Below are 22057 nucleotides of genomic sequence, written 5' to 3' on the forward strand. Positions count from 1 at the left end.
CCCCGGGGACCAGCAGCCGCGTGGGAGAGACTGACTCACTCCGCAGCGCAGCGGCTGCGGGAAACCATCCGCCGGGGAAGAGGAGCCGGGAAGGATGGAGCGAGGCACGTGAGCAGCACGTGGGCCGGATCCTGCACCGGGGGAAGGCAGGGTGCCCATCTCCCCCAGAGCCAGAGCCATGGGTCTGCCTGCCTGGGGGTCCCTCCATGCCCCGACCCCAACACCCATCCCCAGCAGCACGAAGCCTTTTCCCTCATCACCCTTCCCATCCCCTCGCCGGGCCGGGGAAACGGCACTGCCCTTTGTACGAGGTGCCGATGTCAGGCACGTCCCGTTGCCATGGCATATGGCACATGAATCATTCACAATGCTGGGGAATCAATTATTCATCCAAACGAAAGACCAAACACTTTACTAATTGTCCTGGAAGGAAAGAGCTGGGAAGGGGGTGGGAGATGGGGCAGACATCAGGTTAGAGATCAGCACCATTCATGAAAGGAAAAGAAGGGAAGAGGGAAAAAAAGTCTTGTTTGGTGTGATCAAAGCTTTGCTCTGCTTTTGGACTCGGGGTTGTCTCTTTACTGGTTTATTGTGTAGGACAACACTCTTTGCAACGGTACAGGCTCCGGCAGAATAATCGTGCTGGAGTGCTGCACTTGTGCTCTGATTTAACTCTTCTCCAAGCCTCATATCCACTCCCCCAAGCTTCCTTGCCTGGAGGTGCACTGTAGTCTCTCAGTTAGGAAAACGCAGGTGTCAGCACCGGGGGAAGAGCCTGCTCCCAGCCCGGGTGTGCACGTGCACCTGTGTGTGCTCTTGCACATGCACGGGGTGCCAGGCATGCTGCTGGGGGCCGGCACCCTAAACCACGAGGGGATGCAGCATATGAATATTCCCATACAGAACTGCTGCCAGCACCGGTTCAAGGACCGCCCCCCCACTCCATCTCTGGACCTCTGAGACCAAAAAGACCACCTAAGACACGCAGAATTTGGGTTGCGCGAGGTGCGCTAAATACTAGAGGGCAAAGCATCCTCATCTCTGCCGTGGAGGAGCTGAGGGGAATTGCAAAAAGGGCACCGGGCACTTTCCAGGGCAGTCATCCCACAATCCAGGCAGCACCACCATGAGCAACAACCTGCCCTCCTCGTCCCCATGCTCACGCTGCAATCCTGCAGCAAAGAGGAAAGCAGCCTGCTAGGAACCACTCTCTCCTGCTTCAGCCCAGTCGCGGCCAAAAAATCAGGGCACGGGTGTGCACAGGATTTCACCGGGAGGTCAGAGGGAGAGGCCGGGCTCACAACTGCCACTTGCCTTTGCAGGGAGAGGACTTTGGTTTTCAGGCCAGCCGTCCTGGCTCGGAGAGCCAGGCTTTACTCCTCTGGCACAGGCTGGTGCCTGTCCGGTCAGCTCCGGGTTTGCTAAGGGTACAGCAGGCACTGCTGGTGATCATTCATTCCTGCCTTTCCTTGGCCATGCTCCACCCCACAAAATCCCTTAATGAAAACCACAGTGCCCAAGGGTTTCACAAAAGGCATCCAGGTGTAGCGGCTGTTATTAAACCCTCTGAAAAACCCTGACGCCAGCTCTTCCTTTTAGTGACCCTGGTGTATTTATCCTGGTTTTACAGCGGCTGCTTCCCTGGCTCCTGAGCAGCACAACTTCACAAGGGCCTTTTGATTTCCATTTTGATTTTTTCCCGTTGTTAGAAGTGTTCCCCCACCCCTTCACCTCTCACGTAATGTGTTATTGTATTACCACTGCAACTGCTATAAAAAAAGCCAAGGGTGCTATGATGCTCAGGCATTGGAGTGTGTGAAGCACACACCCACCTGGATATTTGCAGAGGGAGTTTAACCCTTTTTTTTTTTTCCACAAACTCCTTCAAATATGGTGTACGACAAGGCAAGCTGGATTAGGATCCCTGATCTCTATTTGTTGCACTAATGACACCTGGGGAGCAGGGACCTGGTGCTCCAGTGGCTGATGGTTGAACATCCTTCAACCTTTCCCTCTCAGGACCACCAATTAAGAGGTCACCATGCTCCTGCTGCCATTTCTGACCATTTCTGAGCAGTTTTCCCCTTTTTTTGGTCCAGGACATGCTGCATGGAGCAGGTCACGAGTCCAGCTTGCGTGCCCGGCCAGCTCTGGTTCATGCATGGGCAAGGTGAGCATCCCCAAGCCCCAGGGGAAACACAGACATTCCCCTCCCTGGCTCCACCTCAGAACGAGTGAAGGTATTTTATGCACATTTTCAGATAAAAATACTTTTAGCTGAGGGAGAACAGGCTGTTTTTTTCAGGCAGAGATGATGATTTGGAAACCACAGGTTATAAACAGAGCGGGTTTACAAATGTGACTATTAGTTCCCCAGTGGAAGCGTTAGCATCAGGGAGTTTTAGGTGGGCGTTGATTTCCACTGAGATGAAAAAATCCAGATTTATTGACACAAGAAGCAAACACCAGCTGAACCCAAGTCAGTGCCATCCATTCCTGCATGGGGTCCCAGGAGTCTACTCACGGCAGTAGCCCCTCGTTAGGCTAATTTACATGAGGGAGAGCATGCCCAGAATATCCCAGTGCTTATGGAAACCCCAGCGTGGTAGCTGGGGCCATGATGCCACCTGCATTAAGCACCTCTCCCATCAGATATGTGGCAAAAAATAAGTCCAGAAAGGAAGAGTAATAGCCTGTGTCACCCTTGGAGGGACAAGGGCCAGTGAGCATGATGCTGGGTCTCTCTGGGTCCATCAGGGATGGATCCTGGGGTGGGTCCTGCTCACGTGGATACCTCTCTGGTCCATCATCATGGGATGCATCAGCATCCCAAACCAGTCAGCACATGCCAAGGCGAGCGCTACCCTATACCTCTGATGCTCACAACATCCCCTCCACCACAGCCACTGCCTCTTGCTAAGTCACAACAACATCCCAGCGACCATTAATTCTCCCAAGCTCAATAGTCTCTGTCCAGACACTCACATCAAGTGATCAAGCATAAAGTTTTAGTCCGCAAAGATGATCCTGAACGTGCCGGTCGCCTGCACACGTCCCCCGTGCAGACTTCACCACCCGCCTTACGCAACCAACACAGCGTGAACCGCCAAGTGCAAACCCTCTCCCACAAGCTGTTTGCAAGTCATTTGCCAGCCGAGGATTATTTGCTGAAGAAATTTGCCAATAATTCAGCAGATCAAACAGGCAAGAGTTTCTTGCAAGGGAGGCGCAACCGTGGTGCTGAAGAACAACAGCTTTGTCAGCACCGCACAGCAAAAGCAAGAGCTGAACGGCAGAGAGGAGCCCATCACCTGGTCCAGCTGATCTCCCAGTGACCTGATCCTCCCCAAAACTGGTCCTGGATGAAAATCTGTGGGTTGCCTACTCCACCCATCATACAACAGAATCCACCCTGGAAGCCCGGTAAGCCCGTGCCAGCAGGCACCGGCACTGCTGGGGCAAAGCTGGCGGCTAACCGGGCATTTCTTGGAGAGGGTTTCATCTCGCCGGAGCAAACATCAGGATGCAAGGGGGGTGATGGTGGTGAAGCAGACCCCGGAGGGCTGTGCCCCATAACCGGCGGTGTCAGGGGGATCTGGGCACCTCCCGGCAGGGCGGCCGGCACGGCATTAACAGTCCTTCATGGACAATTGATTCCCTGGCACAGGGCCCGGCGCGGCGCGGCACCGAAAGGAGCTGGCGAGGCTTTCGTGAGTGAGTAATTGCCGAGCGCTGACTCAGCACCGGCTCGGTTACAGTCAGCTTGCCCGGAGCCGCAGGGAGGGCAGGGAGAGGTCCGCGGTGAACCCCCCCTCCCAGCCCAGTGCTTCCCCTTGGCCCAGGCCCCAAAGGATGCCCGGGCCAGAAGACGGCCGATGGGCATTTCCCAGCCACCTGGCTGCTTTCTGCACGCTCAGCCCAGCACTGCAGCTGCACAGGTGAAGCCGAGACGTCCCCTCTTGTTGCTACCGGGGGTGACACGTGTCCCACGCTGTCCCCAGCGATGTGACCAGGGGAGTGACCACCTTTGCCCAGCCCAGGAGCTGTGCCCAGCCACTCTCCCCGCAGCAGCAAGCCTGCCTGGCCACAGAGCCCTCCCCTGAGCGTCGCTTTGCAGATGCAGAAGAGCCAGCAGCATCCTGTGCGATGGCTGCACTGCCCGCGGGCAGCCTGTTTGCTGCCCACCGAGAAGCATCACCCCACCACCAGCACACCGACACCCTGCCTTCACAGGCAGACAAGGTCCTATTCACCAGCGAGGCCATTCGGGTCCACCTTGGACCAAAGGAGTCAAAACATTCCTGGTCATGTTCTCCTCAAGCTTTCTCTCAAGCACGGTCCCAACCTGCACCTCTCCCCCATGGACGAGCAGCACCCATCACCACATCCCCGGCAGCACCGGACTCAGGACCTTTCCTCCTCTGAACACCCAAGCGGGTGTCATGTCCCACGTGGTGCCACCACCCTGCAAGCCAAGAGACAGGACTGTGCAGCAAGCAACTCGGGAGAAACCCCAGGCGTCTCGCTCCCGTGCCTCAGTTCCCCAGCCAGCCCTGCAGCTGCTCTGCACCCAGCAGAGCTCATGAAGTGCTCAGAGATCCACAGGCACCATCTGTTTGTACTCATCAAACCAGCTCCTCTGAATGTGGCGTTGCCATCGGCACGCAAGTCCAGACACCCTTTCCCCAGGGCCCCTCAGTCGCTGCAGGCACCCACGTGTCCCCCAGACAGTGAGGGACCCAGGGGGGTCACCCTGGGGACTTCTGCTCAAAGTGATTGGCAGTGTTGGCTAAGACAAGCCCAAATGCCCCTGCTCGTTTCTATGTCACCAGCACAGCCCATCGCACTGCAAGCAGGACTCAAATCTGGGCCACGTCCCTGGCAGGTGACACCACCAGTGACACAACCAGCACCCGTGAAGCTCTCTGTGCTACCACCCCCAGTATTACTGCTGCACACTGGGATGCTGAGCGAGCATCACCTGGGAATGCGGCTCCACCCAGACCTCATTCCCAAACCCCCAGCACCAGGCCAAGGCTGGAAAGTGCTTGGGAAGGCAAGAGGAGAAGAGGTTTTCTCCCTCCCCATGAGGGTTTGACCAAAACCTCTCCCAGACCACGTGCAGTAGCTTATCGGGACATGCTCCTACCTCATCCTCACCTCGCCCCATGCCCAGATGGGTGACAGATACCAGGCCACCAGCTGAGGAAGGCTAGACATGATGGCCTCAGAGTCAGCCCTCCTCGCCCAGTGGGGAACCTTGTCTCACCATTAGCTGCCCACAGCAAAGCCAACGCAGGAGCCTCCAGCACAGGGAACCATCCTCCCCTCTCTCGTTGGGATGAAGAAAAACCACCGACAACAGCAAACCAGGGCCTTGCCCCATATCCTAGAGCTTGTGTCCCCACCGGGACGAGGCCCCGTGCCCAGCTGCCCAACCCCACCAATGGCCCCAACTCACCCGCTGAGGACCACGATGAAGTCCATGACGTTCCAGCCATTGCGCAGATATGAGCCCTTGTGGAAAACAAACCCCAGAGCCACAATCTTAATCCCAGCCTCGAAGCAGAAAATCCCGATGAAGTAGGGCTCCGTCTTCTCCTGCCAGAGGGGAACCAGTGACACAGTGAGAGGGGGAGACTGGGCAAACAGCACCAGCCATTTCACACTGACCCAACTCACATCCCATCCCACCTTTCCCAGCCCCATCCTCTCATTTGGGAGCTTTCCCAGCCCTTCCTCAGCCAGCATCGATCTTGGAAATAAAAACAGGGTGGCTATGACCCACTCAAGTTGCCCAGTGCCCCTTCCCTACCCCACTTTTTAAGGGGCTTAAACCTTCCTGAACCCTTTCCGTGGAGGAGGAGTATGTGACAACAGCCCCAGGAAGGCTGGAGGAGCTGGTCCCAGAGGAAACCTCCTGTCCTACCACCCTAAAATCAGAAGAAATTGGCTGGTAAGACAGGGTTGTTCCCCTCGGCTGATGCCCCTGCTCACCCGCCAGACCCCCCAGACGCATGGCGGAGAGGGATGGACGCAGGGTACTTACTAATCTCCGGGACATGGGCGTCTTGTCATCCTCAGGGAGGTGCTGCTCGAGGGCCAGCACAATGCAGTTAGCAATGATGGTCGCCAGGATCATGTACTCGAAGGGAGTGGAGGGGAGTTAAGGAGCGGAGAAGAGGTGGATGATGTCCCCAACCCACCAGCCCACCCCTGCCCACCCTTTGTTTCACCTGCTGTTTAGCAGCCACCACCGCTTTCCCCACAAGAACATGCACACACAGAGCCCAGCTTTCGCATCCCGCTGCTCCCAGGCAGGAGAGGGAAAGCCCATCTTAGTGCTGTCTGGTAATGAGAGGGGCAACAAGAGAACTGCGAGTCCCTAAGACCTTCCTCACTGGAGACTTACTGAGCCTCATCACCTCCTTCCCGAGTTCCCCGGACGTTAACCAACAGCCTTTGCTGGGCTGTGAACTCTCTTGGGACAGACATGCTGCTTGTGGTGAGAGGCCAGAAGATGGACACAAGTATGAAGGTAGACAGCCAGGCTCTGACCACGCTGGGCTTCATCTGGAAGAGGGTCTGGCGTGGTCCCTGGCAGTGTCAGGGAGGCTCTCCCTGGCATGGCATGCTGGTGGCTGGAGCTGGCACATCCCTGCATGCCATGGCCCTGCTGCTTGCCTTCTCTCTTCCATCACGGAGCAGAGGGGGGTGGAGGGGGGGGGGGGGGGTGTCACAGGCTATCTATCAGCAGCCCTGGTCCCAAAGCATCCCTGTGGGAGGGCCCATCTGCATGGGCCGAGGAGGACAAGGCATCCCAAGCTGGTCCTGGGGATCTGACCTACATCGGCCCACCCTGTGCCCCGCATCGGCAAGGCAGATGTGCCCTGGGAACCGAGGGTCCCTTGCCAAGCACCTGGCGAGTGGCAGGGTGAGCCCAGGCAGCGCTGGGAGCTGCAGAGCACCAGGGTGAGCATTTGCAACCCGACACGGATGGCTCCTGGGTCTGAGCTTCAGTTCAGGCAGAATGGAAACTCCCTATGGAGACATCCCAACTCAGCCATGCTTCAGCGAGACCCCAAGGGGTAGCAGCACCTTATCAGTCGGATCTGGTTGGACCCTTACAAGCATTCTAAATCCTACAGCCACATCTAGGGCTCACACACCCTTCTCCAGGAGCAGCCCCATGCCAGAACAAGTGGCAGCAGATGCTGACATCCAAGGACCTAAGTGAGCCAGGAGGAGAGGTGGAGGAAAGGGCAGGCTGACCCCCAGGAAAGCACCCCAAACTCAGCTCCCTCCTGCCTTTTGATTCACAGGAGCCGCCGGGAGAGAGGTGGGGGTGTGGAGCTCCCTCCTCCTGCCTGGCCCACCGCCAAGCCCTGAAAACAAAGCACTTCCAAGCGACAGGATGGCCACATCTTTCAGATTTCCCATCCATCTTTACCACATCTTTGCAATAAAAGCCCTGTTGTCCTCAATAACAAAATGAGGTGAGATTCATCAGCAGGCAGCACACTCCTCTACTCCCTCCATGCCAAAAACCCACAGCTATATTACTGTCGCCTCTGGCATCAGTGGCCACCCTGGGAGGGGACTGCCACCTTCCCAAGGTTCGTGTCTGTGGAAAGGGGATGTGATCCCACCTGGAATGGATTTGCCCATAAAGAAATCATCCATGCTCCCGCCATCCCAAGCCAGCATGGGGATCAGCGGCCCCAGCTGAGCCCTTCCCCACCACACCAGGCTTCTCCAGACCCGGCAGCTTCAGGTTCACGCCACTGAGGCCAGGAGGTGCCAAACACCCGTGCCATCACCCCCAGGAAAAGGGATGATATTCTCTTTTGCAACCTTGCCTTTTGGCCACCGAAGCCGCCGACTACAGCGAGATGTTTTAAAACAGTGGCCCTGAGCCCATAGGCAAGAGAAGACATCCCAGTGCTGGCCACGAGCACGAGAAACTGGAAACCATGAAGTGACCTTGGCGGCAGCAACCCCGTCCACGCTGTGGCACGCGGGCAAGGTGGGAGCGGGGCTGGGCATCGGAGCCTGTCCCCGGAGAGCTGGCCAGGAGGGGCAGCCAAGGAGAGCCTGCGGGAGCTGGGATGTATTTAGCCCGGTAAGGAGAAGAGCCAGGAGAGATTTCAGCCAAGACATTTAAAAGGCCACTCAGTGAAATTAATGGTTGCTAAGTTAAAGGCAAACCAAAAGACAGAGCGCTGCAGAGCTGTCTGCTGCGGGCTCGGACCTCAGTGCCAGCTGGGCACGAATCATGAGCAGCTCCCTGTGCTCAGCGGGAGGCCAGACCCCAAAAGTTTTCCTCTGAGGCTGAATACCCCGAGGCTGAAATCCTCTGAGGATTTCATTGCACGGCTCCCACGAAAGCCACGTACTTTCTGTCTTTCCCACCTCTGGCCGCACACTTCAGCTGATACGCAGACCACGGCGCTTGGCCCCAAGCCACCACCCTATTTGGGGTCTTTTGTTTCATTTTCCTGAAAGTCTGCAAGCAATTAGCACAGGCTTAAAAGAAAACAGCGTGTTAGTAGGGCGGCGCAGCCAGCTCCCCAGGCGCTAGGCACATTTGCCTAGATGAGAAGTGTGGGAACGGCGCAGCAAGTCCGTCTGTCTGCCCCAGCACGGCTAACCCCGCTGAGCATCCTGCGCTCCTCCCCACCACACCGGGCATTTAGCACTGCCTCGTCCTTCCTGCAGCCCCTAGTCCCACGGGGGAAACACCCAGATGGGAAAATCCCAAATTTTCCAAAGCCAGCGGCATGGGAGCCCTGGCTGGCAGTGGCTGGGGGGGCTCAGGACCACTTCTAACGGTTCAGTCTGCCCCTATATTTACTTGCTGGTTCCAACATGTGGCTTGACAGCACAAGGACAATGCACATCTGTCACAGCCCCAGCACGGGACCGCGTGCCCACTCCACCTCTGGCGAGCACATGGCATGTGGGTCAGCAGATATCGAGTCTAAGGGAAACAGGGCAATTGCTGCCCCAAGCAGTGACCTAAGCACGAGGTTGCTGCCAAAAGTGACTCTCCAAAACCTGCTGACCCAGTTCTCTGAGGACCCAAGCCTGGATTCTTGTATCTGGAGCTGGGTGAGAGCTGCAAGGCACCAAACCCGTGGAAATAAGCCCCATAGCTCCAGCTGTGCCAGGTTTTGAGAGACCAAGGGTAAGAAAACCCTCCCCAAGGGACAGAAGAAACATCTGGCTGAACTGGGAGAAATTTTATCTACACACTTCACTTCTGCCAAGCAAGCATCCTCCCAGCTCAGGGCTGGAACCCACCGGACAAAGCTCTATCACTCCTTTGTTTCCTCTCTCATTAGATGTCTAATTACACAACCTTCCAGCCACCCAAAATGCAGAGTAGCACTCGCCTCCCTCCAAGCCCAGTAATGAAAGTCCTTCTCCCTCCAGTCTTCTCCTCCTCCTTCGTCTGGCTTCTCCTGGACGATCATTAGGGAGCTGATAAAAATAGGTTTTCTTATTGATTTATCTCCTTTACCCAATGCTCTCTCCCCTGCACCGTTGACTTGTTTCCTTAGCAACTCGGCCGATCCCAGTGCACGCCACACCTGCAGCTCCACGCTTCCCGGTGCGTTTGAGGTGGAGAAGGTGCCCTCGGGCCATGTGGACTCCCCACCCCAAACGCCTGCCTCAGCCCACCTGGAGCAGGCACTGCGGGCTAACCCCATGCCTGGAGCTGGAGCTCCTTGGTGGGTCTGGCAGGAGCTGGCAGGGAGCACCAGTGAGATGTCCAGCCACCAGTGGATCCTTGCCTCCAGCTGTGACCCCCCTCTTCACATTCCTCCCCAATCCAGAACCAAAACCAGCCCACCCAGAACATCTATATTGCTAACACAGGGAGTATGCCCACCTCCAAGCCCTGAAGATGGATTTATGGTGCTGATGGCACACTGATGCAACCTCCCCAAGCAGCTGGGTGTGAGATAAATCCCTCCGCAGATACAGGCAAGGGCCAGGACCTACGGAGAGCTCCCCTCCATCTCTTCACTTGGGTGACCGTGCCTTCTCCCCGCTCCCGGGCAGGCAAGTGGGGAAGGAGCAGAAGAGCCAGAGGAGTGAGGCAACATGGGTATCTCTGAAAGGGCTCTTGGGGAAGCCTGCTTCAGAGAGCCAGCGAGAAAGGCAGGAATGATTTAACCCCTCACCCTGCCTGCATCACCCAGCCCAGCTCCAACATCTCCTAAAACTTAAGTCTCTATTTTCACCACTCCCCAGGCTTCCCCCAGGACCTGCTGCATTGAGGGGCTTTCCCTGCTCCCCAGGCATCAATGACAGTGAGCTTCAGTTCCTACATCTGTGGACTTAGTTCATCTTGCTGGTCCCAACTCCACCAGTACTGCCTGCCACCCCCAGACATGGTGTGACAGGAAGAAAGACCTACCTCTTCAATATCCCCATCCCTAGGATGCCCCGACACCCTCCTCTCAGCTCCATACCCCAGCAGAAAAGTGAGCACCTCCTCTCCAAGGCTCTTTTCCAAGAGAAACACAAAATGCCAAGTGGAACAAAGACCATGAGTGATCCTAATTCAACTCTGGCATTCCCTAGCCCTACAGCACCTCCCTGGCTTGTCCCCGAGGACACAGGAGATCTTCCCCCAGCAGATAAGGCTATCAAGTGCCCTCAAGCAGCCGCAGAGCCATGGCCCCTCAGGGCTGATCCCCATCCCTGCATCCCACCACCCAGCACTCCCAGCCCATCCATGCTTTGCTGGGGTCGACAGAAAGTGATGTCTGGAGAGACAAGGTGCCGACAGACCCCAAATCCTCCCACCACACGTTGAACGTGAGCCAGCTCCTGCATGCCCGTTACGCACAGCAAAACAGGCTCAGGAAAGCAAGCGTGGGCTTGGGGTTGTGCTTGTGTCCCTGCGCAGCCCTCAGGGAGCACCAGGCAAGATGCTCAGCCTGCCTAAATCTCACTGCACAGACATGCCTCAACTGGGGAGACTCCGCTCACTATCTGCAGCCACAGATGTTGCTGCTTATGACTCCAAAACATGGTGGTCTGGTCTCCACCAGGGGCTAAACCGAAGGCAGTACCAGCCAGGAACCGGTCAGGGCAGAGCTGCCCGCACTGCTGCTGCTCCCGTAGGGATGCGGGGTGCCTGCCTGCCACGTGCAAACAGCTCCGTGGAGAAGCGTCTTCTTCTCCCCCACCTCACCCAGCACTTAAAAACTAGAAATCGAATCTCTCTCCTCTCCTCCTCCTTTATTTTTTTTTTAAACAAAAAAGAACCACATCATGTGATTTTCCTGCCTTAACATCAGTTTTTTAACTTTGGTTGCCACAGCAACAGGATGCAACTTGGCGTCACCATGACAACAGCTGCCTCTGTTTAAATTCACCATCTGACAGGCAGCCTCGCTCTCCCCGGCTGTCAAAAAGATGGACCTGCCATTACACCTACTCGCCCCTCCCCAAGAAAAAAAAACATTTAAAAATCTGATGAATGAAGGGCACAGAAAACAGCCTTGAAGGAAAAAAGAGATGTTCTTGGGTAGCACAAGGAGGGAGCTGCCCAAGGATGGCACGACATGGCGCAGCTCTTCCCGCAGGGAGGTGAGACCTGCCGAAATCTTGGCCGCGCAAAAGTGAAGGTGCAGAAGATTCTTGCCCAGGTGGGTCATAATACTGCCAGGGTCTCCGAGGGGCAGCACCCACACAGCATCAGAGATGCCTGGGTCAAAGTGGAAGTCATCACGAGCAAAATGGTTCAGGCATACACGGGTGTGCATCCCACGGAGCAAAATCGCCATGCGTGTTGAACCGGTGATGTGCACTAGGGCTTTACAGATACCCCAGCTGCTCTTGGCCAGCCCAATGACAGATTTGGTCCTCAAAGGGCCTGAGATAGAAGAAAGCCTTCGCTGTAGGGAACAGCAAGGTCCCCAGGAGACTGATGAACATCCCTCTCCCCTGCCAAACCAGGAGGGCAGGTACAGTGGCCAGTGTGCTCCTGCAGCTGGAGACTGTCCTTGGGGACAGAGCCAGAGCCACGCAATGTCATCTGGCCTTTCTGGGGCAGGAGAGGGATCTTATCCAGGTCAAATGTGATTAAGCAGATGAAGAACGAAGCAGATATAGATGAGCCACCGCCCATCTCATGTGCTAACTGAATTGCAGCTTTCCAGGCAGCCAAACAAATGAAATCAGGGCTAAAGGCCTGGCCATCAGCAAGAGAAGAGCAGGCTGTGTTTCTGAAGGAGAAGAGGAGTAGATGTTCCTGCAGCCAAAACAGCAGCTGCCTCACGTTTTGGGCAGGACCAGTAATGAGAGCAGCTCCAGCAGAGGTAATGCACTGGGCTTTCCAGCAAGGAACTCGGCAAAGACTCGTCTCCTCATGGAGCTGTATCCCAATCCCAGTTTCTCATATTTCTCCTTCTTCCCCTCCATGCATCATCCCTATTTACACTGGGAAGCCAAACTGCAGAGGCTGCTGGTTATAATTATACAGTTACCCAGCAGATATACAGGCCTGAATCACCAGTTATTTTTAGCCCTATTACCTAGTCAACTGGAGCTGGATGAAGAAGAGCCTCCACTCCTCCCCACACTCCACCCCAGCCCCCTTGGCTTTCCTCGGTGCCCGCAGTGCTGGGACCAGCCCATCTCCCGCCCGAGGCCAGCAGCTCTCATTGATTATGGCCAAGATCCAATGTTCACCTCTCCAAACCACCCTCGCCTTCGCCCAGGAGCGATGCCACAGGCTCCGGGCCAGGCAGCTGAGATGCTCACACGTTTTCCCTGGCCGTACTGAAAGACACCGGCTGCATGTGCCAGGCTACAACTACAAGGATGGGAACAACTTGCCTGGCCAACCTCACCAAAGTCATCACCAAAAAGCCTTGTCCGTCCCCAAGCCCTCGAGAGCTCAAGCGGTGCGGAGGAGCTCTGGGGTGGATGAGTTTCTTAGAAAGAGATGGCAGCCAGGCAGGGGACAGCCAGGGATGCTCAGCTCCTGCGCCTGGAGCACACCCATTCCCAGCACTCACATGGGGATATGTCACTTACTTCTGAGAAAAAAAAAAATTATAAAATGAGCCCATCTCCCTCATGCATTGCAAATTCTAGGAAAGAATAATGCTGGGGAGTTTTTACCGTGCGGTGGTGAAGCTCTAGTCTCTAGGAGACAGCGGCTGCCTGGAGATGAGACATCACGCCGGCACGGGACCCCAGCCCACGCAGGGAGTGCCAGGCTAGCGGCAGCACCCCAGCTCCTTCTTGCTTTAAATGAAAGCCGAAGGGGCGAGGGCCCTCCCACACCATGCTGAAAAAGCACATGAATAATTTGGCATATTCTGGAAAAGCAGGCAGGCTGGCCTGGCCACTGCCCTGCAGGGCTCCAAGCTGAGCTGCCGCGTCCCCATCCTCGCTACCGCACCGATGCTCCTGCAGCCACCCACCCAGCGGGCGCTGCCGGCAGAGGCGGATTTAGGGATACCACAGGGAAACAAGCCCCCCCGAGCTGCCCCTTCACCCCTAGGTCAACCCTCCCAAGTCTCAGGGCTTTGCGGCTCCCCAGCTAGGACCAGCTCCTGCCTGGCAGAGGTTCGACCTGACATGCTGGAGCTGCAAAGGAACTATTCTCCCGGTGATGCTCAGCAGGGTGCGTGACCTGTCCTGCGTCCTGCATCCCTGCATCTCGCCAGAGGGTTTCCCCAAGGTACCTGTTGCACCAGACCAAGGCGTTGCTGCTTGGCACCCGGGCAAGCTCTCCCGCGCCTGCCGGAGGAGCCGGCAAGTTAACCAACAAGTTGCAGGGACAGAAAGCAGCAGCGGCAAGAGCTGCATGTAATCACCACTGCAGAAAACGGCACGGGGAGGGTCCTAAAGCCAAAGCATGGCCACGCTGAAGTTTTCAGGCTTGGCTCCTCGGTGAGGGCAAAGCCCAGGAGGGGTCTTGGAGACAGCAGGGTGCTGAGCCCAGGTTGATGGGGAGCTGCATGCTGCGGTGCTGGGCACTAGCCACAGCACCCAGGGGCACCCACAGGGAGGATGCGAAGGGAGAGAAGCTTGCAGGAGTGTATGAAAGGATGGAGAAGCAGGGGAAGGAGCAGGGGGATCTGCATCCTCCACCCAGCCCTAAGAAAGGGATCCCTGGGATAAACCATGGTCCCCTACGCTAGCCTGTAGGCACAGCCAGAGGTTTTCAGCATCTTCCCCTCTGCCGCAGGGAGGGGGCAGACAGACTCCAGAGCCACTGGGGGGGGGCAGGGGCTGCAGGGTAAGGATGGCTGTGCCCCTGCCAGGTGTGATCAGCAGCAAAGAGGGCACAGGCAGGCAGGTGCAGGAGGGGACAAAGCCGTCACCCAACAGGGACTGAAGATCTGTGGGCTCCTGGGGGTCCGTCCCCAATGGGATAGGTGGCTCCAGGTGGGGTGGGATGGCAAAACTCCAGCAAGACATCGGGGCACAGAGGAAAGGCCACAACCCCCCCAGCCACATGCACACAGAATGTCCTAAAGCATGCAGGGTTATACCAGGATCAGAGCCCCCCTCCTTGCCAGCATAGGGGGCTTCCAAATCCAAGCCTGAAGAGAGGCTGGGGTGGCTCCCCATGGAGAGAGGGGCTCAGCTCCCCGCCAGGCACCGAGCAGAGTATGGGAAGGGAAGCAGCAACAGGGCGAGGAGAGCATCCCCCGGGGATGGGGCACCCCTCTCCACACGCCAAAGGAGAGCAGAAGGCAGGCGCTTACCTGCCGGCTAGTGCCACACGCACGTGTCCTGGGAGGCTACCGAGGCAAATCCGGGGAGCAAGGGGGAGGCTCGCAGGGGGTGCAGAAAGGATATGGCCAGTCGATGAGCTTCTTGGCGTATTTCCTGACTATGTTCTCTTCCCCAAAGAGGAAGAGCGATCTGTTGACGGTGAAGCAGTTCTGCCGGACAGGGATGGGGTTGTACAAAGCCATAGTCCGGGCTCTCTGCGCTTTGGTTTGCTTGAAGGCTCCTGGGGTCCCTCCTGCAGGAGCAGGAGGTCCTTGCCGGCTCCGGTTCTGGTCAGAACCCCCATCTCCAGAGCCCAGCCTGCCGGCCACTGCCTCCCCAAAGCGAGCCATCCTGGAAGAAAACACACAGGTGAGCCGAAGCAGCACCACCAAGGCAGGGAGGGGGGGTAGGAGAAGAGGGAGGGGGGGGTTGCAGGGCGCAGTCCCAACCACAGCCCCCTCCTCCTCTCCGGGTGATGCTCAGCTCCGTCTTTCCTCCATCCCTCCGGGGGAGCAGGGACCCGCGTGGAGAAGGAGAGGTGGCAACGCGCGGCACCGGCTCAGCGCCTCTGGCGCGGCAGGGTGGGCAGCTGGCTGCTGCCAGCCCCCCCCTCCCCTCCCAAAAAAAAATAAAAACCGGCCACACGGGCAGCGGGGAGGGCAGGGAGCCGTCCTTCGTGCTCGGCGGAGGCCGCAGCAGCTCTATCCCTTAAGCACCTTTCCGCCACGAAGCAAGGGGTTAAACCCAGCCACATCCTTCCCACCGCTCTGCCTGCAAGCCCAAACAAGCCCCTTTTAACCCCCCCCCCCCCAAACAAGGCGAGCCCGGGGACTGCCTGCCGGCAGAGATCAGGCAGGGAAAAGCCTGGGATCCAAACCCTTCCATCCACCCCGCCGCAAAGGAAGACGCAATTTGGTACAGCACCCAGCGCGGCGGAGGGGAAGCCGGGGGAACAGGTTGCAGCCGTGGTCCAGCCTAGTTAAAGCCAAGTGTCCGACTCCCTCCTCCCGACTCCATCTTCAGCAGCCTGCGGGAGTCCGGCCACCCATCCGCTGCTGGCTCCCCGGGGCAGCGGGCAGAGGCCCCCCCCCCCCCGCCCCCCCAAAAAGCAGGCACCTGCAGGGGCAGGGATGCTCAGCCCTTCGCTGCAAGGCAGCGCCGGCTTCCCGCAGGAACCGGGGCCACAAAATTAAAGGCTGCCGCGCCTCTGCAGCTCGGGGACAGCTTGCTTTAATGAAGTCAGTGGCAACACACACGCACACGAGCGCGCACACACGCCCGGCTCGCTCCCTCGCTCCATCCAGTGCATTCTTTTGGCAAGCACGGGAGCTGCCGCAAAGGAAAATCAGAGGCGAGGGGAGGGTCTGAAGGGAACAAAGACACGGGGGGGGCCCCCCCCTGGCAAGACCTCCCCCCCCCCCCCGCTCCGGCTGCAGAGGGCTTTCCAGCACATGGGTGCTCCTAGGTGAGTGGCTAAATTGGGGGGGGGAGGGCAAAGGGGGGCTCTGCCGACCCCCTGCCTGCAGGGGAGGTGAGAGGCTCACCCCACCTCAGCCCGCACCGAGCATCTCTCCAGCCACATGCACCGGTCCCCCCATCCCTGCGAAACTTCGAGGCCCCCAGTTCGCTGCTGGAGCCGCCCCGATGCCAGCGGCTGCCGGGGAGAGCCCTCCTGCTCACTCGCATACAGATCAGCTTCCTTAGCATCCCCCCCGCCCCGCCTCGGTATTTTTCTTTTTGACACTTGATCTTGGCCAGAAGAAGCAGTAGCTCATCGGAGAGGTGCAAACAACCCGGGCTCCGACCCCACTCCCCCCCCAGCCATCCCACTGCCCTCCGCGGGCTGGGGGCTGGGGACGTTGCCGGTGCTGCACCCTCACCTCTGCAGCAGTGTGGGTGCCAATGTCGCCCAGGATGCTCGGGGTCCCCTGGGCTGTGCCCTGCCCACCCACCTTTGGGGAACCCACCTTACCCTCCTGACACACAGAGGGAACTCATGGCTCCCCAGGGATGTCCCCAGTGTCCTCCCTACCCAACAGGCAGGGCACCAGCCTCACTGCTCGGCACACCCGCACACCCTGCAAGCTGTTCACACGCAGGATCCCCCACCCCTCCCATTCAACCCCACGTCTGAAGGGCTCCCCAGGGCCTTCGGCACTCGTTACCTGCCCTTCCTGCAGGAAGAGCACCCACAGCTCCAGCCGACATCACAAGACACCCCGCGTCCCCATGATCGTCTTCCCCCGTCCACCCCACCATCAGCAACCCGCTCAGCAAACACAGCAGCTGCTGGCCCTGTCCCCCACATCTGCTGCAGGGCAGCCAGGAATGCTTGGGGCAGCTCAAAAAAAAAAAAAAAGAAATTAAAAGACATCAAGCCCTTGATCACACAAATCGTTAACTCACTTGGGTAAAGGCTGCTCCCTCCATGCAGCCTGGCAGCACCTCACCATGGACTTCCCCACCTTGCAGGCATTACTATGACCAAACAGCCACAGGGCTGGCTTTTTGGCCCAGGCTCTCACAGGTGCATTGCCAGGAGCCCTTGAGGTGGCTGGGCAGGGAAGAGGAAGGATCAGACCCTCCTCAGCAAGATAACAGAGGAGCGTTTGCAAAAAAGGTTGTGGGATCGTTGCCCCAACTTCAGCCAGGCTCCGAGAGCCCACCAGCTCACCACTATGCCCATCTACTGCATCCCTACTTGATTTTGCTCCTCCAATTAGCCTTATAGCAGAGGTGAGTGTAATTGGGGGGTTTCAGCAAGCCCCCCAGCTATGTCTCCACCACACTGCAGCACACAGTGGAGCAGGGGTGGGCCGATCCCTCCCAAAATGCTTCCCAGGTCACCAGCTGGCCCCGGCACAAGCCACAGTGACCCTGGGCTTTCATTCCACTAAAGTCAGGCAGTGAGGAGGCCACACCAGCTACTGACTAATTACAGTCCCTTCGAATCATTCCAGGCAAGACACTGCCCTAAACGAATCAATTACAATTTGTGGCTCATCCCCTTTGCCTCCTCCTCCTCCCCACCACCAGCGCAGCATCAGGAGCAATGCCACTCTTCCCACCTTTCAACCCTTTAAGCCTCTGTTAATTAAGCCCAAGGCTGGGCCGATTGCCAGGAGCAGATCCTCAGCCCTGCAGAGCTCCTGCCTTGGCTCCCCCCTGACCCCCCCAGCCCTCTCCCATCCCCCTGAGCCTGCAGACAATCCTCCCCCCAGCCTAAATGCTCAGGCTCTGGCTGGTACCCAGAGGCTGAGGAGGACGGGGAAGGCTGGACCCAGTGCTCCCCCCCGCATCCCTTGCCCAGCTCAGAAACACCAGGCCTGCCTTACTGCTCGGTGCAAGGGGCCGAGGAGGAGGAAGGCAGCGTTCCTCCTATGCCCTCAAAGCAGGGATGCACACCTTACCTGGACACTTCTGCTGGGGCAGCAGGCTATCCCCCGCACCCGGGGGTTCGCTCTCGGCTCTACTCTACATTCAGTGCTGCAGAGCAGAGCACAGGATGACCCCGCTGGGAGCCTGTCTCCTGCTCAGACAGTGCTAAAGGATGGGATATTTATGAGAAAGCAGCTCCTTAAGAGAAGATTGAAAGCAAAAAAAAAACCCAAAAAAACCAAACTTAAAAAAAAAAAAAAAAAAAGACCCTGGCTATGCCAAGAGTTGCAGGCTCAGTTTCCAAGGATGTTTATTGCCGTTCTTGTCTTGACCCTCACCCCAGCACGCTGGGATCTGTGAGTCAGGGAGAAGCCTGGCTGATGCCCGCATGATTCAACATGGCACAGAGCTTCAGAGCCAGCTCTGTGGGGTTGTTTGGGGTTTTTTTTTATGAATGAAGGAAGTCCAAGAAGACAGGGCAACAGCGAGTGCTGGGACAGGAAGGCACTTGGGATGCGGTGGGTTTTGCAAAACCAGGCTAACCCCCGCTCCTCACACTGAGAGTGCCAGCCAAGCCTCCTCCTTGCCTCCCCGCCCTGCCACTAGCCCTGCACGGGGCCGCATCACCGGAGCCACTGGGCTACCCCTTCCCAGGGGAGGCCCGAGCCCCCCCCAGCACCACCGCCACCTCCACCGCAGGGACGGAGCCGGGGCCCGGGGCTGCCGCCGCTCCGGCATTGCCATCTAGCGGCTGCTGCCCCCTCCCTGCAGCCATCATCCCCCCCCCACCGCCGTCCCCGCCGCTCATCCCAGCCTCCGGCAGCAAGCAACGGGGTTTGGCTTTGCTTCGCAGTCGGGGGGATCCAAACCGAGCCCCCCCCTTTGCCTGTGCTTCCCGCGAGGTTCTTTGAAGCAGATGCAAAGCCCCCCCGCCCCGTGCATTTATTGCATCTCATGGCACAGCTCTCCTGCCACTGGAGCAGCCTCCGGCTGACCCCAGGCAACCCAAAAATCCACCTATGCATTGCTGGGTACAGGCGATATTGTTAAAAGCATCCTCTGCCCAGGCCCGGGTTGCTCAGAAAGCCGGAGGCTGCTCCGCAGCTCAGGGACAGCATCGCGCAGGGGACAGATCCTGACCCCAGCCCAGGTAGGATCTGGAGAGCGGGGACAGGCTCTCCTTCCATGACTGATATTCCCAGGAGCTCTGACGGGCTGCCACTCATCTTAGAAAGTGGCTTTTGGCATCCTGATTTGATTCTCTTTTTTAAATAAGGCTTTAGCCATGCTGAGAGGGGAAGAAAAATAGGATCAAATGAGAATCATCCACGGTGCTCTGGCCAAATTTCAAACTGGGACTGGGTAGCTGTGACTCAGAAGCATGTTTATAACCATGCAGGAAGGGAAGATTTTTTTTTTCCAGGAACAAATTCATTACCTGCTGGATTATGAAGAGATGTTTTCCCCGTTTGCATAGGGGAAGCCCTGCCAAGCCAAGCACCTCCGCAGCAGGGAGACAGAGTCCCTGGGCTGGTGCAGCCCACCCATGGACACCCGGGATGTGGGTGGAGAAGGTCCAAGCAGCTCCAGGATGGCACCTCCAGAGGAGGGTACCACACCAGTCTCTGCCTGATGTTCATCTGTGCAGATGTTAGCAGCTGTGGCACGGGCCATGACAGCCCTGTTGGCATCTCTTCTGCCAAGAAAGTCCCAGGCCAGGCACAACAGCCTCAGCTACACTGCAGAGACTCTGCACTGCCTTGCAGCAAGGCAACTCTCGCCCAAGCCAGGGCAAGTGTTTCCTCTTTGCTGTCTGTTCACTTTTTGGTAACAACCTTGCCCGCATCATGGTGCTCCCCACGAGCTGTCTACCTCACTGGGACGTGCCTTCCCCAGCACTAAAAACAGAGAGGAGCAGCACCTTCTTGCAAAACTGCCTGGACGCATTCCCAACACAGACCCAAAGGGCTGACTTCTCAGGGTCAGCACTGTAATTTATTCACTGAGAAATTATACGGCTGGAAGACTAGCGAAAGCCAGCAAATTTCACACTGAGCTATAAACTATGCGCCCAGATTTAAGCAACTGCCACTACTCTGCCAAACTCTTCCCAGTCATTCGACTGAAGCAGCCACACCAGGTGTCACACAGCAGCGGCAGCAGAAAAGCTTTGAACTGCTTTAAGTTGAAAGTGTAATTTGCTGCACACTGCCATAAAACATACCTGTATTCACAAATACTGCTGGTTTTAATTACCAAGACCCACGAGTCCAACATCCAGTCTTGGCATCTTTAAAATCAATGAGGTATCAGTCTTGTAAAGCTTTCTTTCCTAGGATGGAGGAATAAATCTCTAGAAATGGGGATTTTTGCTGCTATATCTCCCTTCAACAAGCTCTCACAAGTGGGAGGGCATCCTAGCTGCTCTCACCCAGCCTTTCCCAAGATGCAAGAAGCAGCACACCTTGCATTCCCACCCCAGAGGTCCCTTTTCCTAACCTCTCTGCAAGCGTTTGCCTAAGGAAATCCAGCCCAGGGCATCTTTGGCCTCATTTTTTAAAATACCTGCCAGTTCCTAGCAAAATGCCCCACAAACATGAGCGTAGTACCCAGCTGGTCCCACTCAAGGTTCTCAAACCCAGGACATCCCACCATGCCCCAGCAGCACCCACCGGTCCCCACCTTCTCTAGGGGTGAGATGCTGGAGCTGATTACACCCATTAGCCATGTTTTTTCAGGGAGCTCTGAGCAGAGCCTGGAGGAAAACCTGTGAGCCTCCCTCCCTTTTACTCCTCCCCTCGCCGCACACACATGCAGATGCTTCCCAGTGGCTGATCTGTTATGACATCCATCTGTGTGAGCAAAGGAGAGACACGCTAAAGGTGTCTCCACAAGTCAGACGGGATGTCAGAACAAGGATCAGGGGCTGTGTGAATAATCTGCTGCTTGTACTCTCCCCAAACACTCTTTGGTGCAGGCCAGGTGTGCCGAGATGCTGGAGCCCAGCACCAGGTCCTGCTTGGGTGGCCTGAGCCCCAGGGCTCGCCACCACCCACAGTGCCCTGGGAGCACAAGCACCCCAAGCTAAACTCTTTGTGTACCTTTTGAAGTCACCAGAAGTGCTCAAATGCACCACAGAGCCCTGAAGTCAGATGTTCCCCCACACTGTATCGCTGTGGGATCGGAGCAGCTTGTACATCAGAGCTACCGATAAAATAGAAGGATGCTGTGTCTTGAACCAGAGGGGGATTCGGTGACCAAACAGTCACAGGCTGAAAGTGCTGGGAGAGGTTTAAAGGACAGCCAAGAAACCTCTGGTCCTGTGCATTTATAGGGATGCAACAGAGCTGTGCATCCAGCCCTGCAAAACACATGGGAATTGGTTTTGGTTCTTGGTCACACTCTGCCACCGTGAAGCTCGATGCCTGCACTTACCCACCTCCCCACAGGCTGCTCAGGTCTTTGTACTCTCCAAAAAGCCCAAACCAAAACCATCGCCACATTTGCAGCTGCATATGCCACCCAACAAGTACAAGGGGTTTGCTGGCAGTTCAGGCAGAGGCAGGTGAGACCCTGTCCCCCACAGACCACCACAGCCAAGGAACAGCATCGCTTTGCCCCGGTGCTGGCTACAGCGATGCCGTGCAGGAGGGAAGCATCCCCTGGCCTGCGGCTGCCCGCTCTCTTATTTCCTACCAAAACACCCCATGCTGAGTGTTTCCTACAACGGCAGTGCTCCTTGTGCTAACTCTCTCTGCCTTAGGCTGGGAGGCTTCATGGCTCAGTTGAAGAGGCCTGAAATAATCACCCATTAATAAATTGCCTGGAGTGCCCTGCTGCTTTATTTAACCTTGTGAGTCGGGCTCTAATTAGCATTTGCAGCCGCATCCTGGCTGCTCCGGGCAGGCGTGCAGCAATCCCACCT

General features: G+C 57.1%; 1 protein-coding gene across 1 annotated transcript in view; it reads right to left on the bottom strand.

Annotated features, from left to right (window-relative positions):
• The window catches only part of CACNA1E (calcium channel, voltage-dependent, R type, alpha 1E subunit), a 171774-nt gene that overhangs the window by 81900 nt on the left and 67817 nt on the right, over positions 1–22057 (bottom strand). Inside the window, exons 3-5 of the mRNA XM_010580622.1 lie at positions 14839–15105; positions 6050–6155; positions 5462–5601 (exon numbers count right to left, since the gene is read on the bottom strand). Coding sequence (XP_010578924.1) covers positions 5462–5601; positions 6050–6155; positions 14839–15105 — 513 coding nt within the window. The remainder of the gene's footprint in view (positions 1–5461; positions 5602–6049; positions 6156–14838; positions 15106–22057) is intronic.

The sequence above is a fragment of the Haliaeetus leucocephalus genome, unplaced genomic scaffold, assembly GCF_000737465.1.
Source record: "Haliaeetus leucocephalus isolate CR32 unplaced genomic scaffold, Haliaeetus_leucocephalus-4.0 Scaffold730, whole genome shotgun sequence".
In the NCBI taxonomy this organism is placed as follows: domain Eukaryota; kingdom Metazoa; phylum Chordata; class Aves; order Accipitriformes; family Accipitridae; genus Haliaeetus; species Haliaeetus leucocephalus.